Genomic DNA, 19,395 nt, shown 5'->3' on the forward strand with positions numbered 1-19,395 from the left:
TCCCCACTCTTCCTGAGTCACGACAGCAAATCTCCGAATGGCGAATGGCCGGCATTCCCGACTGTGTCCGCGCGGCCTGACGTTTCTTCTTCTCATCTTTTCTCATCATCACCATGGCTCCCGCTAATCGAGAAATGGGGGCCTCCACGCGCGCTCTTCATGTCGACGATGCCCTGAATGTCGTCACGGATGTGGCTCCGCCAATTCACGTGGCCACTACTTTCCGCTACTCCGACAACCCCGATGACTTAGTGCCCTGGGCCGACCGCAGTGGAGTAGGTGTCTTACTCCCCGAATGCACTCCGAGCTGAATGCTAACTTTGCTTCCGTATCTAGGATCAGAAGGACAACACAGCTCACGTCTATTCTCGGTTGACCGCCCCTAATTATACTCGGTTTGAAGCTATCTTGTCTTCACTCCTCAATGGAAAGGCCATTAGCTACTCCTCGGGGTTGTCAGCTTTGCACGCGGCGCTAGTCCTGCTCAAACCCCGCCGGATTGCCATTGGGAACGGTTATCACGGATGCCATGGCGTGATTTCTCTGTTCAGTCGCCTCACTGGACTTCAGAAGCTAGACCTGGATTGTCCTGCCGAGCAATTGGAGGCTGGCGACGTGATTCATCTGGAAACTCCGGTCAATCCCGAGGGAACCGCCTTCAATATCGAAGCGTATGCTCAAAAGGCTCATTCTCGTGGCGCGTACCTCATTGTTGATGGCACATTCGCCCCGCCCTTCCTCCAAGACCCTTTCGAATGGGGTGCCGATTTGGTGTTGCACTCGGGGTCGAAGTATTTTGGCGGACACAGCGATGTTCTTTGCGGAGTTCTTGCTACACAACGTGAGGATTGGGCGAAACAACTGCTTGAGGACCGGATCTTCTTGGGCAGTGTGATGGGAAATATGGAGAGCTGGTTAGGCGTTCGCAGCTTGCGGACTCTGGAAGTCCGAGTGCAGCGCCAGAGCCAGAACGCAAACAGCCTTGTATCCTGGCTGAACGATGCACTGCGTGCGCCCAGCCCCGCTCCGGATAGCGACGAAGCTGTGGTTCAGCGTGCCCTCGAACAGGTGCTCCACGCCAGCTTGCAGAAGGAGGACGAGTCTTGGCTGTTGAAGCAGATGCCCAATGGGTTCGGACCGGTCTTCTCGATCACCATGAAGACGGAGGATTTTGCCCGGAAGCTCCCGAGCAAGCTGGCATTCTTCCAGCATGCCACCAGTCTTGGAGGAGTGGAAACGTTGATCGAATGGCGGACAATGTCGGACGCGACTGTGGATCGCCGGTTGCTGCGCATCAGTGTCGGGTTGGAGAACTGGGAAGATCTCCGGCAGGATCTGGTGACCGCGTTCAAGGAATTAGTCGAGGGTAAATAATGACTGAATTGAACGATCTCATAGATATGACTTAACACTTCAGATGATGTTAACATCAGTAATCTCTTGATCTCCGCATAGTACTACTGCTTAGTTGGATAAGACCATTCTTTACTCCATACCTACCAACTGGTCAATCCCGCCGGCGCGGCACCACCCACCACTCTTATCAACCACATCCTTATCAGCAGACCCCGCACGCCCGCCTTATGTTTTCTCCCTATCTTTCTCCCCTCCTCAATCCCACCCCTCAATAAGACCAACCAACAAACAAACAGTTTTCATCAAACTCCCTAATATTCTTAATTTTCTAAATCCCAAACCCAAAATATGTCCTCGAAAGAGACTACAACATTCCAAATTCACTATTTCGCCTCCGCATCCACCTACACAGGCAAACAAACCGAACGTCTCCCCGCCCCCTTACCGCTGCCGAGACTCTTCGATACCCTTGAGTCCATGTACCCGGGGATCAAAGAGAAGGTGTTGAGTAGTTGTGGGGTGAGTCTTGGGGATGAGTATGTGGATGTTGAGGCTGATGAGGCTGATGGGGAGGTGGTGGTTATTAAGCCTGGGGATGAGGTTGCGGTGATTCCGCCGGTTAGTTCGGGGTGATCTACTTTTTATATGGTATGTATGTGTGTGTGTGTGTAACTTATGGAGGGAGGGTGATTGGGGGGCTGGGGTTACATTGAAATTGGGGTTGGTTGGCTGATTATTATTTGTATAGGTATAGGTACATGCGCTGGCTGGTGGGGGGTGGGAAGTCTGGAGTATTAGGGTGTGGGTTTTGCTTGGACGTATATGATTGAAGTGGGAAAGAAAAGCAGGAAAGAGATTAATGAAGGGTCAGAATGCAATGCAAGGGGATAGATTAGGGGGATGGGGGGTTGTCACCACCGTCAACATCAACATCAACATCAATATTAGCATTATCAGCGCCATCGTCACCATCGTCCATCGTCTAACCGTCCAACTTCTCCACGCCCGCTGCCTTCTTCTGTCTCCAGAGCACGAGTCCGCAAACGCCTGAGAAGAAGAACATGATACTGTGTAGGCCACCATCGTTAGCATCATCCGCTCAACTTTATCAGGTTACTCACCACATAGCGATACACAACCCCCAAATGGACTTCGCCTCCAAACACACCGACTTACTCGCTCCAATCCACGCCGTATAGTTCACCGTCCCGCCACTCAGATCCTCCAAATAACTGCTCAGATGCGTGGCAAACGTATACGCCGATGATCCGCTTGACCCGTCGCTGCTGAGCTTGTTGCATTGCAAGTAGGAGAGTGGCTTCCCGATGATGACTGATACCACGATCACGGCGATAAGGAGGAGTGTGTCGAGGATGGCGGAGATTAGGAAGTGTAGGATGTTGTCGAGGAAGAGGATCGTTGTGATGAAGCTGTATATCACTGCGATGCTGGTCTGGTTTCCATTCAAGGGTGGTTAGAGGGGTGGATGTTGGGTAGGTAGAAAGTTGGGGGAAAGGACGCACCACTGTGATTGTCCCGATGAAGATGGCTGGGGGCGTGGCGCCGTTGGAGACAATCTCGGCGATGAAGTTCGCTGTTAGTCCGATTATGGCGATGAGTGAGCAGAGCTGGATGATGCGCGCGCAGATGAAGGTTGCGCCGAGGAGTCCGTGGGGTGCCATTTTCTTCTTATTTCCTTCCTGAAGGCAGTTGTAGCTGCTAGGGCGAATAGATGTTTGTATTATAGAATGGATAGCTCGATGACGCACTTCACGAGTGAGATGGGTTGTAAGAGAAGAGAGTGTGTGTGCTAGCCAAATGGCCGTGATTAATACGTATGCAAACACAACAATTGAGATCAAACAATGATACAAAGGAGTGTAGTAGCACAAATATCCCGAATTAAAGGAATGTATAAGACAATGGCAAAGGAGACTGAGAGAGACCGTGAGTTCTCGCTGTTTGACTTGAGTGTAGACAAAGCAAATCCAAGACGAGAACCACCCTCTTTATTTATCTCTCTTTCCAAGCACCTATTCAAACCATGAAGCTAGGCGAGAATACACGGCACAGAACCTCGAGTTCCAGACCCAGACAAATTTAGCTACACTCGTGCCGGCCGTGTTCTAGATCCGACCGATGAGGATTCATCGAATCTTGGTTGCTGAGCTCTCATTGCGTGATGAAGCGCCGACGGGACGGTAGAGTCTGTTCAGTCCTGTTTAAGGAGAGCTTTGTTTGGAGAAGGTGAAGCGAGCGCTTACTTCATACATAGCTAGCTATCAAGAGGATGAGCTCAGGTAAGTGCGCGGTAAAGAGCTAGGGCTGCACCGGGATGGGTCTACTCCACACCGGCGCTTGGAGATGCCATAGCGGGAACGTTCCTGGCCAACGACCCACGAGAGCTTAATTGGACCTGAGACGACTGGCGTGTGGATGATTGGCGCGGAGGGTATTTTTGGGGTTTGATTGCAGTAGGGAGAGGGACTTGCTCAGCCTCATTCTGTCTATTACCATCACTATCAGAGGGTCAGTACGCCGTACTTGGAGAAAGTGGGATAGGAGGCGCCTGCAATGCAGATCGTGCTGTCGCCGTCCAGCTTCTCGGGAGTGTCATTTGTGGTAATTTCTATATTAAGGATATGCGTGTAAATTGATTGGGATCGTTTCGTGGAGAAGCGCATTGACTCAGGGTATGTCCCATACCTGCAGTGGAAGGACTGTAGGCGGGATGTTGGGGTTGTGGGTATTGGCTGAGAGTGAGCGCCAATATTCCTCGAGATGGCCCTGTAGTGGGATCTGCTGCTACTTGCCCCGTTTCTGGGGAGGTGCTCTTGATGCTAATATTGTCGGCATTTGAAAATGTCTTTTTGGTTTTGATTCTTATCGTGCGTGGGTGTTTTTGGTAGGCCTGCATGCAGGTAGACACGTTCGTGTACAGAGCTAGTAGCTTGGAGTAGTATACCCTTGCTGATGAAGTCGCTGACATGAGTGCCTCATTAGATGGGTTATTGATGCTGATTGAGCTTGATATATTGTGTGGTGAATTCGTCTAAGTAGAGCTCGAGCATGACGTAGCCCAGAGTGGTCATGTTGCAAGCTCCTTAGAAGCTGGACTGATCCTGCGCCATCCCTGCATTAGCTGGTTGGGCGGTTGTAGTCAGACCACTATTGACTGCGCCTCTCGCCTTGTTTATGTTACTGGTCACTATGAGCATCGGAAAGATACGATCCAATCATACCGAAAGCACAACTCACTGCTTTGGTGACGTGCCAATGGTGATAGTGGATCTTCATATTGTCCTGCGCCAACGGTTTGGTTGGGGAGAGGCTTCATTCTAGGAGAATGTTGTATCGTTGGGCAATGCTTCGATGTGCGCAAGTTGCTTGCCGTCGAATAGACAAGTTGTTGGGCTTCGCAGAGCTAGCGTGTCCAACGACTAATGCAGAAGGCCGCAACATGGTAGGACCGACAGTCGATGTAATAGCAGTAGCAACTATGATAAGGTCTTGATGTCTAGCAGGACAACTCTCAGCCGTCCACACAATGGCTGCTTCGTCACCCTAGTAGTGCTTCGAGAATCCCGCATTCCCTTCAATGGTTTCAGGGATTGGCAACAACTATTCCAACCAGGTTTGGCAAAATCAGTAGACTCCGTTCTGCAAACATCATGAAGGCTTGTAATTGGATAGTATCTGCCCCCTAGGTGTGTTTGCATTGGTACACGAGGGGTTTATACTATTTTCTGGTGGGATGAGGATATCCAATTCTCATCAATTTTATATCAGTGAGCGTCCTCGGCCAGAACTCAACATTGTGTACGCTTATACTCGCTTCATGCCAATTCGTTATCTTCTCAGAGCCCGACTTCTCTCACTGCTGTGTTGCGTTCTTTGGCATGGAGCATGTTTCTGTAGTTGCGGGTGGAGCCACGATAGCTTGCATCATCAACGAAGACTTGAAGCTCAGGGTAGACTGGAGATTTCACTGACGTCGAGCTAGAGTTCATCGACTAGGCGAAAGCCCATCCATGTACAAGTAGTAGTATGAGCGTAGTAAATATATTGTGCTCATCAAGTGCTTCAAGAAGATCTGTCAACCATATCTGACTAGAGACCACCAACAGTCAGATCAGGAAACTAGATACATACACCCAAGAGTAGTTTTCAAGCCAATGCATAGTGCAAATGGTCGTTACTCAATCACTTACGCATCAGGTTTTGTAGCACTTGGTACCGTTTCAGTTGTCGGTAAACTTTCCGACTTATCATCTAGTGGACAAGGTGCTAATATCACCTAAAGAATAGCGCAGTATTGCCCTCATTGTAGAATAATCCCCTATGGATGTTCTTCGATCCTCCACAAGGACAATAAGAGATCGCACAGCTAAGTGAACAATTGCATAGTTCGGGGGAAATTCGGGATTCGGAAAAGCGCCAGGTACTAGATACTCACCGCCCCAGCGGTAAGTGGCAACTGCCGGCAGTATGTAGATTTTACAGCCGCGGAGATTCGCCGCAGCTGCTTCCACGCCTCTTGCTCCATCAAGCAATTGAGCTCCAGGTTGTGGGCATGTATGATGGGTGGTCCAGAATGCCTTTGTTACTCCCAAAGACGAGAGTATTCCAGAGGGCGGCTGGTGTGAATTACGCGCTCACGCCGAGACTCTGTGGAGCTGCCTCGCGCGCGCCACCTCTCCTTCGCCGGAGCAATCTCTCAGACTATTCGCAAATTGTATCACGGAGATGCTTCAGCGCAGGCTCAAAGGTATGAACCCTTTTCTAAATTGTCGAGTTTTGCGGCTTACCATTATACTCCTTAGTATCTCGATCAAGACCTACTAAATTCGTCAACTGAGGTGCTTAACCTCCGTCTCAAGCTCGAGTTTGACGAGCACAAGGACATCCGGACCTATCTGCGAAAATGGCAACAGTCCCATTCCAACGACTTGGACCCTGTCCGAGGCCCAGGGACTTCGAATTCACTGGACGCGTCGGCACCTTGGGTAGGAAACATGCTCAATGACAACCGTGAAGCTCGCGATGCCGGAAGCGATGCTCTACGAGCGGCAGATGATTCTTTGGAATTTACAAACTCGGCCGACGAAGGAGAGGGCTTAAATCAATACTTGGAGCCGGGGGATCTGGTGGCGATGACTGCGTAAGTGCAACCTGATGTGTGCTGCTGTGCATTATCATGGCCGCTAACTTCTTGCGGAACAGCGTCGACGGTATCCTGACATTTGCCATCTATATCCGCTCCATCCACAAACAGCAACAATTCTATACGGACAGAGGAAAATGGCGGATCGCTTTTGCAAAGGATCTTGACTATGTCGTCAAGGGGTTTGTGCCTCCAGAAATGGTTGCGCCCCTGCTCCCGCACGTCCCTGGCGCCGCCGCTCAGATGAAGACAGAGTTCCAATCCGTGACCGAAGGTGGAGTCCCGAGAAATGTTGGTGCGGATCTTCTCAAGAAAATGTACACCTTCGACCAAGACGCGCAGGAGCTGTACCGCGCAAATGCAGCCCGGTTGGACAGCATCCATGATATTGTGGCCGATGAGGAAAATTACCGTGAATATACGTTGGAGGAGCTGACCTGCAAGGCGCTTGATATTGAGAAAGATCAGCTGAACGATGTGCTCTTGTTCCTCGTCCATCGCGTCGCTCACGCCAATGCTTTCTTCATCGAGTATGATCGGAGTTCACTTTTTGCCAACCATTACCTAGTTAAACCGAGACGGATCGCTAGAGTTCTGGACACGGTCACCACGTGGGCTCACGAGCACCAAGATCACATTTACCAAAATGTAAATGGTAAGGGGCTTCCCAACTTGAAGGACCATCCTCTACAGAAATTCGTCCAGAAGGCGCAGCGTCTCATCAAGCGTAGCCGAACCGCGCGCGCGCCAACTACCATGGCTTGCGTCGGTCCAAGTGCTCATCGATTCACTCCGGACCAGGATGGTAAGCATATGGTCTATCGTGAAATGGTTACAGAAAAGTTCAGTGACACCGATCTTATGATCATCGAATACTTACAACTATGGTGTCTTCCGCCGCGCAGAATGACGTCTGGGACCATGCGCTCGGCCGGTTCGCATATAATGCGTAGTACAGGCATGTATGGCGCTGTGGAACTGAACCCCATGACGGCAACGCTTTTCCTACAAGAACTGGGTGTTTTCTACCCGTGGGAGAATATTCGCTTGTTCGACCAAGGTCTGGCCCTTCCCGGCCACGGCATTTCTCCCAGCTCGGATGCGGCGTGGGAGGAAGTCCAAAAAGAGTGCGAAAAGCTCAACTCACAGGAGCTTCCTGATAAGATGAAAGATGTGCGTACTGACTGGGGCGACCTACCGGTTTATTGTGTGGATGATGCCACTGCTCAGGAGATCGACGACGGTGTTTCTCTCGAGCGCATTCCGGGATCAGACGATACATTCTGGGTCCGTGTACATGTAGCCAACCCTACTGCATTCCTTGATTCTGAAGGCAAGGTTATGCAGTACGCCGCTTCCCGCCTCCAGACGATGTATGCCCCAGAGCGTACATATCCTATGATCCCGAGCTCCCTCACACAGAAGCACTTCAGTTTGGCCCCAGGCCGTCCAACTCTCACCTTCAGCGCGAAGATGAATTTGCAGGGCGAAGTTCTTGATACCGACATCACGAATGGAGTGGCCAGGAACGTCATCTATATAACACACGGCAAGCTACGCAGTCTTTTCGAACCTAGTTTCGAAAAGGAATTAGAGCCCTTGAGAGTAGGGGGAGAAGTGCCGAAGCGGAATTTGCGTGAGGAGTTACAAGATGAAGTAGATGAGAAGGATGAGTCCAATTTCCGTACGCTGAGACAGTTGATGCTGGCGTTCCGGGAACACCGACGCAAAAACGGCGCCATGGAATGGCCTTCATCTCCCGACATCTCTCTTTCAATGACTGCAGGGACAGAGCCTTTGAATCCTTCCAATATGAAGGTTACGGAAGGGCGTTACGTTCTGGGCGATCCTGTCATAGAACTGGCCCAACAACAAGTTGATCCTCACGAAGTCCCTGATATGACGAAGCGCAACCTTATCTCGACTCTAATGAACCTGGCCTGTTGGGTCTCCGGAAAGTGGCTGGCCGAACGCAACATCCCTTCTGTCTACGACGGAACGTACTATCATCCGGAATACCCTAAAGTAACCAATGAGAACCTCTCCCAATACGGAGGGCAAGCTTGGTTGCAATTGGCAGCTCCGAAGGGTATCTCTTCATCCAGTCCCCTCCATCATACGCCTCTTGGACTTGACACCTATGTCAAAGCAACCAGTCCCCTGCGGCGGTACACAGACGTCCTTGCTCATTATCAAATCGAGGCCGCGCTTCGCTTCGAACACGAGCATGGCCGCCGCCTGGACGCCCAGACGGATGAGCCTGCTCTGCCTTTCTCTCGTGAATACGTTGATGAATATATTTCTCGGTCCCGGTGGAAGCGCAACCGCATCCGGGAATGTGACCTAGCCTCGAAGCAATTCTGGGCATGCATGCTTCTGTTCCGCGCCTTCTACTTCTCCGAGTGCCCACTACCCGAGACTTTCGAGTGCTTGATCCAGCGGCCATACAGCAGCACCTCCATGGCTGGTACGCCATACGGAAACGGATACGCTGCTGTTATCACGTCCCTGGGAGTTCGCTGCCAGGTCTTGATACCCGAAGAGATGTCAGACGCACCTGACCTGGATATCCTCAGTATTGTGGACGCTAAGATTACTGCCGTTGACATGGCACGCTCGCTTGTGGTCATGGAAGCAACGCGGGTCGTTAAGCCGTTTCAACGGGTTGGAGAATGGAAATGATGCATCTGTACAGTGAATATCGAGTTTTGGTCATCGGTGTTGTTGTAGGAGTTCCGGTAACAGCATCAATTTTAAACGCTCTCATCTCTGGTTAATATACGAAGCGTCTGGTGTTTATATTATATGTACCATAGTTTGCAACTAGACTTGTTGTCGATATCCCACATACTAGACAAGAGCAACTAGCTCATGTGACAACTCTCCTCGTTATACCTCGCTGGTTTCCACAACTCGAACCTTGAGTGTCCAGACTCCTTTTTCCGGACGCTGTACTACCATTTCCCGCGTAAATTCCATATCCTCAGGGCGCGTCTCGTATAGCTCTAGGTCAAAGCGACGCACAATGGCCGCCAGCGTCATGTACAATTCTGCATAGGCGAGGCTGATCGATAATTAGCTTGTGTTATTGATGGTGAAGGATTTGTACTCACTTCATGCCTATACAGATTCTACTGCCCCGTGTGAAAGGAACTAGGTATTTGGTAAGGTTGTCCCCCCCTTCAGCAGCTTGGATCCATCGCTCGGGGTCAAAGCTTTCAGGATCTGGGAAAATCGCGGGATTACGGTGGATAAAATAGCTGATTGTGCTGACCGGAGTCTTCGTAGAAAACAGTGTCAGTTCATTATCCTCCTGTTCGAACAGTTATGCTTACGCCAGGCGGAATCTCGTATCCCTTATAGTATAATGTCTCTGTTGGTGCCACTCGCGCTGGTCTCAAAGCTGCTGCCCCAAGCCGGAGAGCTTCATTGATGACGGCCGTCTACCCATCACAACAGGTTAGTGCTTGGTGTCAATGCTCGTATGTACATTGGTCTCGATTGTATACCAGGTATGGCAGCCGCTCCAGCTGTGCCCAATTGGCTTCACTAGTCGGCTTAGGCATGACTTGCTGCAGTTCTTGCCGGAGTTTGATATAAAGGTCTTTGTTTCGCAGAAGATGATACATCGCAAGCGTCAATGTCGCTGCCGTGCTTTCTGTACCCCCGAGGAGGACAATAAAGCTCTCATCGCGCAGGCGAGCTACAGACCGCTCGCTCGCAGGTACAGAAGGATCGCTCAGAGCATGATATATTGTCCTTCGTTTTGCGCCTTCCTGCGCTAAAGCCTCGTCTGATTGACGGGAAATCTGCTCCTGCATGTCATATACATTTGACAATGCAGGACGAACAAGGCGCATGAGCCATATTGGCAAAGCTTTCGTTAGGGTTGGAATAATTGGGAAGAATCGGAACAAATGGCAGGCACTAGTGCCCTTGGCCAAGATGTCCCATACAATGTTTCTTTTCACCAGGTCCTTTTCTCTCAGATACCCATTGTCTTTGCCATAAAGATAGTGTGTGATGATGTCTCCCGTAAGTGCAGTGAAGGCTGTACTTAACGCGAACACCGCTTGCTCGGCATATACCCGTTCCAGGTGCCATGCTAGAAGGGACACCTTCTCTTGAACGACACCTGAGAGCTCAAGTACAGCCTTCTTCGAGAAGAACGGATTCAGCGGAACTCGACGAGCACGGTGAAGATCATGATCGACAGTTGCTAGCGCCGCATATGATGATGCATATGATGATACCATGCGTGGATCCTTCTCACGTTTCCGGCTACACCCAGCATAGATCTCGTCATACATAGATGGGTCAGCAATATGGACTTCTCGCGGGTTTATTCGCACGATTGGGCCTTCAATTATTGTCAGTATGGTGCATTAACAGTGGTCCGGTAGAATACCGTATGCTCTATGTATCTTCTCGATTTCCCATATGAATTTTCCACCACGAATAACATCGTGGTAGAATTCATGCAGGTGAGTGGCAGCTGCTAGTTTGGGCCCTGGGATTTTGCTAAGGGGGTGAAAGTAGATACGGTAGATTGCTCTCGCAGAGACACAAAAGACAACCAAGAGTGGTAGAAGGGTGTACATCATGAGAAACCGTCAGTTTATCTTTATTTTTCATCGAAACTTGCCTCTTATCGGTGTAGCTTGGAGTGATGCCAGCTACCCATATATAGTAACAGTCCCTGCTCAGAAGGCATGCACATCTTGCGAATCCCCTTGACGAGCAACGTCAAGGCTCTCATCGTCAGACCTTCAAGTTGGGACGAAAGTCCGTCCACTGCATTGACTCGTTGGAGTTCGGCGCATTCAGCCAGACCTGACTCATGTTTACGATAGGCGGTTGTCCAGAAGGTACCTATCGTGTGGCTTTCTGCTTCCATTGAAAGTCTGCGGCTAAACTAGCTACGTTATATCCCGGTTAAACACAAGTCTCGAATGAGGATCTGGATACACCGAATTAGCGCCAGAAAATCACCAGGGTCGGAATAGTGTCACCAGAAATAGCAAATAGTCGTCGACGATCCCAATTTCGAGTAACCCACTTGTCGAGAATACGTTGCTATGTTCGGGTGCTACTGAGCAGAAAGTGGCTGAGCGAACAGACATCTGGCTTGCAGCTGTGCTAGGGCCTAGGTGAGTCCTCGTAAGCTGATCATAATTGTGATTAAGACTTTGATAGTCTGACTGACACAAAGGCTTTGTTGTAAGAGGGGCATGCTATATTAATACCTTTCATCCAGGACTATAAGCTTTCAGCCTAGTTGTGCACCGGTGTCATTGGATCTGGACCGGCAAGATTATATCCAGCGTGTCAGCCCATCTTCCGGCCGATCTCAACAGGTTACGGTTATGCAGCTAACTGACCATATGAATGCAGGAACTGTGTTATAAACCGCTCCAATATCAGATTTGCAATTACTCTAGGGTTTCGGCCTGCGTCCGACCTGATTGTAGCGGACATCCGCTGTAGCCGCCACCGCATATTCTCCGAATACTGTCCAGGACATCCGACGCAGGTTTGCTTCAGGACTGCATGATTTACGAGCAGGATCAGTACTAGTGACATAAGCCACATGCACGGGAATATGTTATGACGCACATACGTATGCCATATTCTCCGATATCCACATAGGCCTGTTGAGAATTAGTAAGAAGCGAAGCCTTGCAGTATTCCATATGGTGGACGGTACATTCTATGCAAAGAGCATACTATGCTATAGAATTCTTCTCTCAACGACCCAAGTCAATCATATCATGGCTCACCTTAAGAGACGGTCACTGAGGGAAAAGGGAAGATTGTCTCATGCAGGATACCTGCAGCAATCACACCAACAGGCGGCCCATTCCGCCACCGTTGATATGGTCGGGATTTCCGAGTGGCTATGGTCTAACTAGGGTTAGTAAACAGTAAGTAGCGGTGGAGAGTACAAACAACTGGTGATGAAGATGTTTGCTATGAGTTCAGAAGATTAGCAAGAAATCTCGCAGGAATTTACCCTACTTGGTTTGTACTCGGACAAAGATGCCACGTTAGGCTGAGATGTTGCCAGTACGGCTCTATAGTATGCTCACCGATTTTTTTCTACATGGACTTCACATATAGAGAGGTATCTAAGTTACAGGGGATTACTTCAAACAATCTACATGAAGATGGATGATTGGCTTTAAATTCCCTCATTTTTGCAACTGCTACATTCATGTCAATTGTCAAGTAATATCTGGAGTATCCCCTAGTAAACAATAGTAATTAGATAAAGGATTAACTTGACATCAAGCAATATACACATCATGTAGACTGGACTCAGCATGCATCCCTGCTGCTATACGCGGGCGTCTACGTATACACTCTCAATGAGCAGAGAAATGGCCTCAGCCATACATACTATCCTCCCAGTAATTAATACATTCTCATCCATCTATATCCAGTACCCTATCATACACACAGTCCTTCTCCCTATGTACTCCATTACTATACTATCTATCCCATACCATACATACCACACCTAAACCCCAAAAACCTCCTTAACCAGCGTCTTCTTATTAACTAGATCCCACACAGTCAGTAAAATCATCCCCAACTTGAAGAAAGAAAAAGAAAAGAAAAAAAAAAGAAAAAAAGGAAGAAGGAAAAACTCACCCTTCCCCATCGCATTCCTAGGAATCACCCCCTCCAGGACCTTCATCTCCTGCGGCATCTTATACCCGGCCAAGCGATCCTTCAACGCCCTGCGCATATCCAACGCACCCCAGGGCTTATCACCATTCTTCCCACCTCCTTTACTTCTATATTCGGGCCTGAGGACCACGATCGCGGCGACCTTTTGGCCCCATTGTTCCGAGGGGAGGCCTACGACGGCGGCTTCGGCGATTTGGGGACTTCAGAGATTACCATCACATCAATTGATGGTTGTTAAGAGTATTAGGGGGGATGGGGATAGGGGCACTCACAGCGAAAGCAACTCCCTTTCGACTTCCAACGCACTCACCTTCTCTCCGCCCGTCTTGATAATATCTACGCTTCGACGACCCTGGATGAAGTACATTGGGCCTTGGGCCCATTCGCCGCTTGTGCCGTGGCCGGCGGTGGGGACGGGTCTGCGGACGGCGACGTCGCCGGTTTTGAACCACGGTCTTTTGGGGTCTGTTTCGTCGGCGACGAAGGATTCTTGCGTGGCTTTGTCGTTCGCCCAGTATTCTTTGAAGATGGTGGGGCCGCGGAGCTGGATCTCGCCTTCGCGTTCACGACCCGTGGTGGGGTCGAGCTCTTCGCCCGGGTTGATGACTTCGTTTGTGTCGGTGTCGACGAGACGGGCTTCTACCGAGGGTAGGGGCCAGCCGACGCTGCCGTCGACGCGATCGGTGAAGTCGAGCCCGCAGCTGATGGCCATGCCGACTTCCGTCATGCCGTAGCGTTCGAGGAGGACGTTGCCGTTGCTGAGGTCGGACCAGGCCTTTTTTGTCGGGGTGGGGAGGGCGGCGGAGCCGGAGATGTTGAGGCGGAGGTTCTCTGGGGAGATGGCCTGTCGGGCGGCTTCTTGGGTGGGTGTGGGGAGGTTGGGGAACGAGGTTAGGAGGCGGTTGTAGATTGTGGGCACGGCTGTGAGGAAGGTGATTTTGCTGCGTGTGGATGAGGTTTGGGGGAGGAATGGGGCGGCGAGGCGCGTCCAGACGGCATCGGTGTTGAAGGGGAACATGAATTCGATGGAGGAGCCGGCCAGGATGGGCGTCACGATGGCGTTGACGGTGCCGTGGATGTGGTGTAGGGGGAGGAGGTGGAGGAGCCGGTCTTGCGGGGTGTAGTTCCAGGCTTGGAGGAGGGAGGCCGCTTGGGCTGTTAGGGCGGATTGGGGGATGAGGACGCCTTTCTGGGGGTTGTTAGTCCTGTAGATTTGTGAAGGTGTGGAGGGTCATACGGGTCTGTTGGTGGTGCCGGATGTGTAGAGCATCATTCCACCGCGCGATTCCACTCCGATGTCCTCCAATGACACTGAACCCGTGTTGTTTGCGCCCACTTTGATCTTCTCCTTGACATCCAAGATAGGCTCCCGGTCTAGTCCTGCCTTGACGAGTTCTTGGGCCTTCGCTGCGTACTTCTCCGTTGCAAGCAGCACCTTGGCCTGCGAGTTATCCATGATATACTTCAATTCGCCCACGGGGAAGGCGGGAGACAGCGGAAGGGCAATGGCATCGCTGGCGAGGATGGAGAGCAACGTCACTAGTACAGTTTGTCAGCGAGTATCCCATTAACATTATACATGAGATGGTCACAGTACCTACGTAGTCGTAGCTATTCTCAGCCAGAAACGCGACCCTCTCGCCAGACAAGCCATCTTTTCCACCCCCAGCAGAGTGGAGCAGCCGGTCTTTAGCTTGCAGCACGTCCGCAACCAGATTCCCGTATGTGAACGATCGAGCAGACGCGCTATGAACCACCGCCAGGTTTGAGTGATCGTGGTCCTGGAGGGCGCGGAAGAGCGGTAGATTCGGCAGGGAGGAGATCGATCGACGAACGAGAGGTGTCACTAAAGACCGGGAGCTACTCGCAGGAGCACCACATCTCCACGCTAGAAGGGTGTGGAGCGAATGTTGACGAGACGGAGAAGCAATCGAGCCCCGGGAGAGGAGCGGCATCAAGGTGCGTCCGGACATGACTGAAGAGATGCGTGGGAACCGTATGGCATGACCCAGCAGCCGTCAGGATATCTCGAGGTTATAATTGCCCCGTTGCGCAGGTAAACCACGTCAATCAATGGATTGATCGATACCCAAGGCAAAAGATAAAGGCGGATTGCGCGACGGAACTGATGTCATTTGGGGAGGAAGCGCATCGGAGCTTTGCGGTCTCGGCAACGGCACTTGCTTTGCTCCGGCTATCGGTGGTTGGAGATGCATTGAAAGCAGCATGTTAAGGTTAGGAAGGATGGTGATAGCTTTGCATGGAACCAGTCAGATTGGCCGATGCTTGTCTTTCCGGAAGAAAGAATAACACGCCTGCCAGGGTGATGATTGAGTATTGAAAGGCATCTAAATGTGACGAAGCAACGGACAACCCCCGACCTCCGCACCATTCCCAAAACAGTAACCCGCCCACTCCGTGGCCAATTGCGGTCTCCCGATTCTCATCGCTCAGCATCAAGAAACCCCGAAACCCCCTCCGTATCTCAATAATTACTACTACCCAGCATTATATCTCTCCTCCCCGCCTTATCTTCCACCGGGACTACCGCTTCCCCCTCAATGCTCCCCCGCGCCTCCCTCTCCGGCTTCCTCCCCCGCCGCGTCTTCTCCCTTACTGCTACCAGAATGGCTTCTACCTCCGCAACTCCCGTCGAAGATCTCATTCGGGAGAAGGTATGTCCAATGCCCTCTTACATATAATGCTATCAGATAATACATTCTCATACTAACTAATAATGCTCAAAGCTTACAACCGCTTTCACCCCCTCCACCCTCGTCATCCGCAATGATTCGCATCTGCACGCACATCATAACGCCATGCGCGGATCGACTTCGAAAGAGACCCATTTCCAGTTCGTCAATACACCCATCTTCTCGTGATACGTGTTGGTCTGACTTATATTTGTCTAGTGTGACGATTACCTCTCCCTCGTTCCAGTCGAAGCCCCAGCCTGCGCGCCATCGTATGGTCTATGGTTTGTTGAAGGAGGAGATGAGTCGCGAGGGTGGCATCCATGCGCTGCAGCTGCGGACAAAGACGCCGGAGGAGGAGCAAAGGGAGGAAGAGAGGAAGGCGGCGAAGGCTTGATACAACATACAGCATATACTTGATACAGGAAAGGTTGATGTTCTTTCATTTGACTTGATCTGCGATACCCATGAATAAATGCATTATACGGTCGATCGAGTGCGTTCTGCATACAGTTCGTACATACATCAAGGGATATTATTATTATTAAGGTAGTCGGATTATTACATGTTCTAGCGCCAAAGGTAGGGGCAACGAAGAGACTCTAATATATACACTGCGATAGCATCAAGCGCATCCTAGCCAACGTGCAGCGACAGTAATTCATCAGGCCGCATACGCCCCAAGACGCAGAAACTATACACGACCGATCAGTGGATACAGACAAACAGCGACGAGCGATCAAGCAGACATAGGAGACGATTCAGCAGGTGGGTGCTTTTCAACCAAGACAAGGCAAAACGACAAAGTGGTATAACAACGGAAGAATCACAGCAAGCGAACGATCCTCGACTGGCTCGGCTTACCGTAAGCGTAGACAAGACGTAGAGCATCGGACGAGAACAAGGTACACAAACGATAAGAGGTCGTTACAGCCTTGCGTAAACTTGAACGGAAAGCGAACAGAAGCAGGACAAGGTTAATACCTCGGAGGGTATCTGGAGAGATGAAGGGCATTGGCATGGCGAAGCATTTATATCAGCGCAAGGTCGAGTCATCAGATCAAGCCAAGTATAGCATATTGCATATGCCATAGAATTTCACGGGCTCTATTTCGAGGACTTGTTGGCTTCCGTGACACCGACGGCAACACCGACGACGATGGCGATGATGAGAACTATAGATACTGTTAGCCTGGCCTATGAATCGGGTACCGCATCGGGACACTTACTGACGACCAGCAGAGCATACCACTTCCACTTTCTCGCCCGACGAGCGCTGGCAATAGCTTCCGTGATCTGGTTGTTCGCGTTCGAAACGTTCTGCGCAACATTGTCTGCATCCTGGTTGATCTGCTCCACAGCAGGCTCCTGCTGGTGGACCAGCTCCGCCACTTCCTGGTACAGGCGGCCAAGCTCCATCATATCCTGCTCGATCTTGCGAATGGCGGCCGATCGCTCCAAAGCAGCCTGCCTGGCGTCATTGGCCTGTCTAGTCCGGCTACCCGTGACCTAGTCGGAAAGTTAGCATGAACTTGCTGAACCCGCTCGAAAGAACATACCTGGAAGCTCTGCTCCTGGCCCAACAAGACATTGTTTACACCCTGCTCGATCTCCTCGGGGGAAGCTTCGGGGTTGGAGATCTCATAACGTCTGCGAACCTGCTCCCTCAGGCGCTTCTGGAAGTCGGACTGGCATCTCTGGTACTGTTCGATCTCGCGACGGAGGTTCCGGCTAGTGACGTCGATCTGGGTCTGCACACGGCTGTCACCGGAGCCGGGGGTCTCCTTGACCTTCTTCAGAAGATCGCGGAGGTAACGGAATCCGTTGTTCACTTCATCCTCGATGTAGTCCAGAGTCTGGCGAGCGACCTGGTCCTCCTTTCCGGTACTCGAGTCGAGCAAAGCGTTCTGAGCGGCGGCCAGCTGGCCCTCGCGCTTGGCGCGGAGATCGGCAATACCGTCGTTGATCTCTCTGCACTTGTTCAGCAGCGTCGTCGCGTCGGCCGGCTGGTTGTAAGAGCCCATTTCTGATGTGCGATCGCGGGTTAGGCCATGGTCGGGTCAGACAGACAGGCTGAAGGTGATGCGCTTACCATAGCTACCGTTGCCCTGCTCCATGGCATTGGCGTCGCTGTAGGGGTTGGCATCTTGCTGGCCATAGGGGTTGTACTGGCCGTAGCCACCTTGGTTTTCACCGTACTTGAATCGACGAGTTAGCAGACTGTTTGACGATGCGCAAGTGGTGGGTAATAAGGGGTGGGGTAACGGCAAGGGTCAGGATGATGACGTTTCTGGGTGTTCGACATACACTCATGGTGATTTAATTATTGTAGTTCTGAGACTTTCAAATCGAATTGTCCGTACAGCCGTCAATTCAGACACAGAGGTCGTGATGCAGCGTGGGTCACTGGTCGCAGCGAGTAAATCCGACAGGTGGACGTAGCTTCGGGGTTGTACGGGAAACGAGAACGGCGATGAATTGCGACTACCGCAGAAAGGGAGGATTAAGAGTTTCGTGGGTAAATAGAGTCGGGGACTGCAAATATAGGTGAAACGGTAAAAGGTGGAGGAGGGGATAAGAAGGAAACGAAGAGGTAGCAGGCAGGCAGGCAGAGAAAAAAAAGCAGCAGTTGAGAGAATGAGGTGAGAAAGAAAGAATGGGGGAAGGACGAAAGAGTGACGGGTGAGACAAGGCGGCTGAGCCACTGGCGGCTGCAAATCCAAAGGGAAGCCCTCGACGGTTGACTGGCTCTGGCCCGCAGATGGCAAATATGTCACTCAACGCAACAACTCTTCTTGAACTTCCAGAAGAAGGGAGGGGAAAGTAAGGAACGACTGGGGGTGGGAAGGGAATCAAGAAAGAAAGAGGAAAGTGAAGCTGTTTTCTCTCTTCTCGCTGCTCTGGTCAATCAGGGGTGAAACCTAGCACTGATGGCTTTTTCTCGATATTATTAGTAGGGGGCGTCTAGCTCGAGCACAGACCGGCCGGCGATCCTCGAGTCCCCTTTTTCCCACGATGATGATAATCAAAACATTCACCGTCTATGCCCTCTGAAACAGCTCGGTCGGGTCCAAGAAGTGGAATCGCGATGCTGGGCTGAAGGCTCGAAATGATGCCTTGAGTGATCGAGATAGATAAAGTGTTGCTGATCGTCGGGGTGCATTTGATGCTATACCCAGTACTTTCTTCATCAGACGGGTCTCTACGCCGGAAATCAGGAATGGCCCTGACAGAATCACACCCTTACTTGCGGCAATCTTTGCTTTTTATTGCCAAGTTTGATTGTGAAGCTAAGATTTAAGAAAGAAGATCCCAAGACAGAACAAAGGGACTAATCGCAACTATCTCACTATGTCTTAGAAAGCTATCCACTCTGTGCTGCTCATCCAACACTCGCAACTGTGTGCGTATTCAATTTTGTCCCCAAATACGACCTACCATTGAGCCTTGAACACCGGCACGAGCTACCTCATTACGTTCCTGAAGCCG

General features: G+C 51.0%; 9 protein-coding genes across 9 annotated transcripts; 4 read left to right on the top strand and 5 right to left on the bottom strand.

Annotated features, from left to right (window-relative positions):
* Positions 1–113: 113 nt before the first annotated feature.
* On the top strand, positions 114–1,374 carry BO85DRAFT_491695 (cystathionine gamma-synthase; the record flags this gene model as incomplete). Its single annotated transcript, XM_025663731.1, has 2 exons — positions 114–275; positions 337–1,374. The coding sequence occupies 2 exons, from the start codon at positions 114–116 to the stop codon at positions 1,372–1,374; spliced, it is 1,200 nt and encodes a 399-aa protein (XP_025511896.1).
* A 228-nt stretch (positions 1,375–1,602) lies between these two features.
* Positions 1,603–2,309, top strand: BO85DRAFT_148692 (MoaD/ThiS family protein). The gene is made up of 2 exons (XM_025654130.1): positions 1,603–2,004; positions 2,105–2,309. Exon 1 carries the CDS (start codon positions 1,705–1,707, stop codon positions 1,987–1,989), a length of 285 nt encoding a protein of 94 aa, XP_025511897.1. The 5' UTR covers positions 1,603–1,704; the 3' UTR covers positions 1,990–2,004; positions 2,105–2,309.
* Positions 2,310–2,338: 29 nt separating this feature from the next.
* BO85DRAFT_491696 (uncharacterized protein) lies at positions 2,339–3,038 on the bottom strand (the record flags this gene model as incomplete). Its single annotated transcript, XM_025663732.1, has 3 exons — positions 2,339–2,423; positions 2,478–2,809; positions 2,880–3,038. 3 exons carry the CDS (start codon positions 3,036–3,038, stop codon positions 2,339–2,341), a joined length of 576 nt encoding a protein of 191 aa, XP_025511898.1.
* Positions 3,039–5,915: 2,877 nt separating this feature from the next.
* BO85DRAFT_452826 (exoribonuclease II) lies at positions 5,916–9,566 on the top strand. Its single transcript, XM_025660912.1, has 3 exons — positions 5,916–6,124; positions 6,180–6,517; positions 6,580–9,566. The coding sequence occupies exons 1-3, from the start codon at positions 5,951–5,953 to the stop codon at positions 9,200–9,202; spliced, it is 3,135 nt and encodes a 1,044-aa protein (XP_025511899.1). The 5' UTR covers positions 5,916–5,950; the 3' UTR covers positions 9,203–9,566.
* On the bottom strand, positions 9,410–11,124 carry BO85DRAFT_462633 (cytochrome P450; the record flags this gene model as incomplete). Its single annotated transcript, XM_025661860.1, has 5 exons — positions 9,410–9,584; positions 9,634–9,800; positions 9,856–9,963; positions 10,030–10,880; positions 10,929–11,124. The coding sequence occupies 5 exons, from the start codon at positions 11,122–11,124 to the stop codon at positions 9,410–9,412; spliced, it is 1,497 nt and encodes a 498-aa protein (XP_025511900.1).
* Positions 11,125–13,040: 1,916 nt separating this feature from the next.
* Positions 13,041–15,186, bottom strand: BO85DRAFT_380511 (acyl-CoA synthetase; the record flags this gene model as incomplete). Its single annotated transcript, XM_025656388.1, has 5 exons — positions 13,041–13,081; positions 13,175–13,413; positions 13,486–14,402; positions 14,451–14,752; positions 14,811–15,186. The coding sequence occupies 5 exons, from the start codon at positions 15,184–15,186 to the stop codon at positions 13,041–13,043; spliced, it is 1,875 nt and encodes a 624-aa protein (XP_025511901.1).
* A 267-nt stretch (positions 15,187–15,453) lies between these two features.
* On the top strand, positions 15,454–16,525 carry BO85DRAFT_148845 (BolA family protein). The gene is made up of 4 exons (XM_025654131.1): positions 15,454–15,615; positions 15,668–15,888; positions 15,961–16,067; positions 16,126–16,525. The coding sequence occupies exons 2-4, from the start codon at positions 15,775–15,777 to the stop codon at positions 16,301–16,303; spliced, it is 399 nt and encodes a 132-aa protein (XP_025511902.1). The 5' UTR covers positions 15,454–15,615; positions 15,668–15,774; the 3' UTR covers positions 16,304–16,525.
* Positions 16,406–17,015, bottom strand: BO85DRAFT_148863 (uncharacterized protein). Its single transcript, XM_025654132.1, has 2 exons — positions 16,771–17,015; positions 16,406–16,600 (listed from the first exon to the last, which is right to left on the bottom strand). Exons 1-2 carry the CDS (start codon positions 16,925–16,927, stop codon positions 16,509–16,511), a joined length of 249 nt encoding a protein of 82 aa, XP_025511903.1. The 5' UTR covers positions 16,928–17,015; the 3' UTR covers positions 16,406–16,508.
* Positions 17,014–18,219, bottom strand: BO85DRAFT_441906 (syntaxin; the record flags this gene model as incomplete). Its single annotated transcript, XM_025658819.1, has 5 exons — positions 17,014–17,081; positions 17,136–17,415; positions 17,466–17,932; positions 17,999–18,104; positions 18,214–18,219. The coding sequence occupies 5 exons, from the start codon at positions 18,217–18,219 to the stop codon at positions 17,014–17,016; spliced, it is 927 nt and encodes a 308-aa protein (XP_025511904.1).
* Between the last annotated feature and the right edge of the window lie 1,176 nt (positions 18,220–19,395).

The sequence above is a fragment of the Aspergillus piperis genome, assembly GCF_003184755.1.
Source record: "Aspergillus piperis CBS 112811 unplaced genomic scaffold BO85scaffold_21, whole genome shotgun sequence".
Taxonomy (NCBI): domain Eukaryota; kingdom Fungi; phylum Ascomycota; class Eurotiomycetes; order Eurotiales; family Aspergillaceae; genus Aspergillus; species Aspergillus piperis.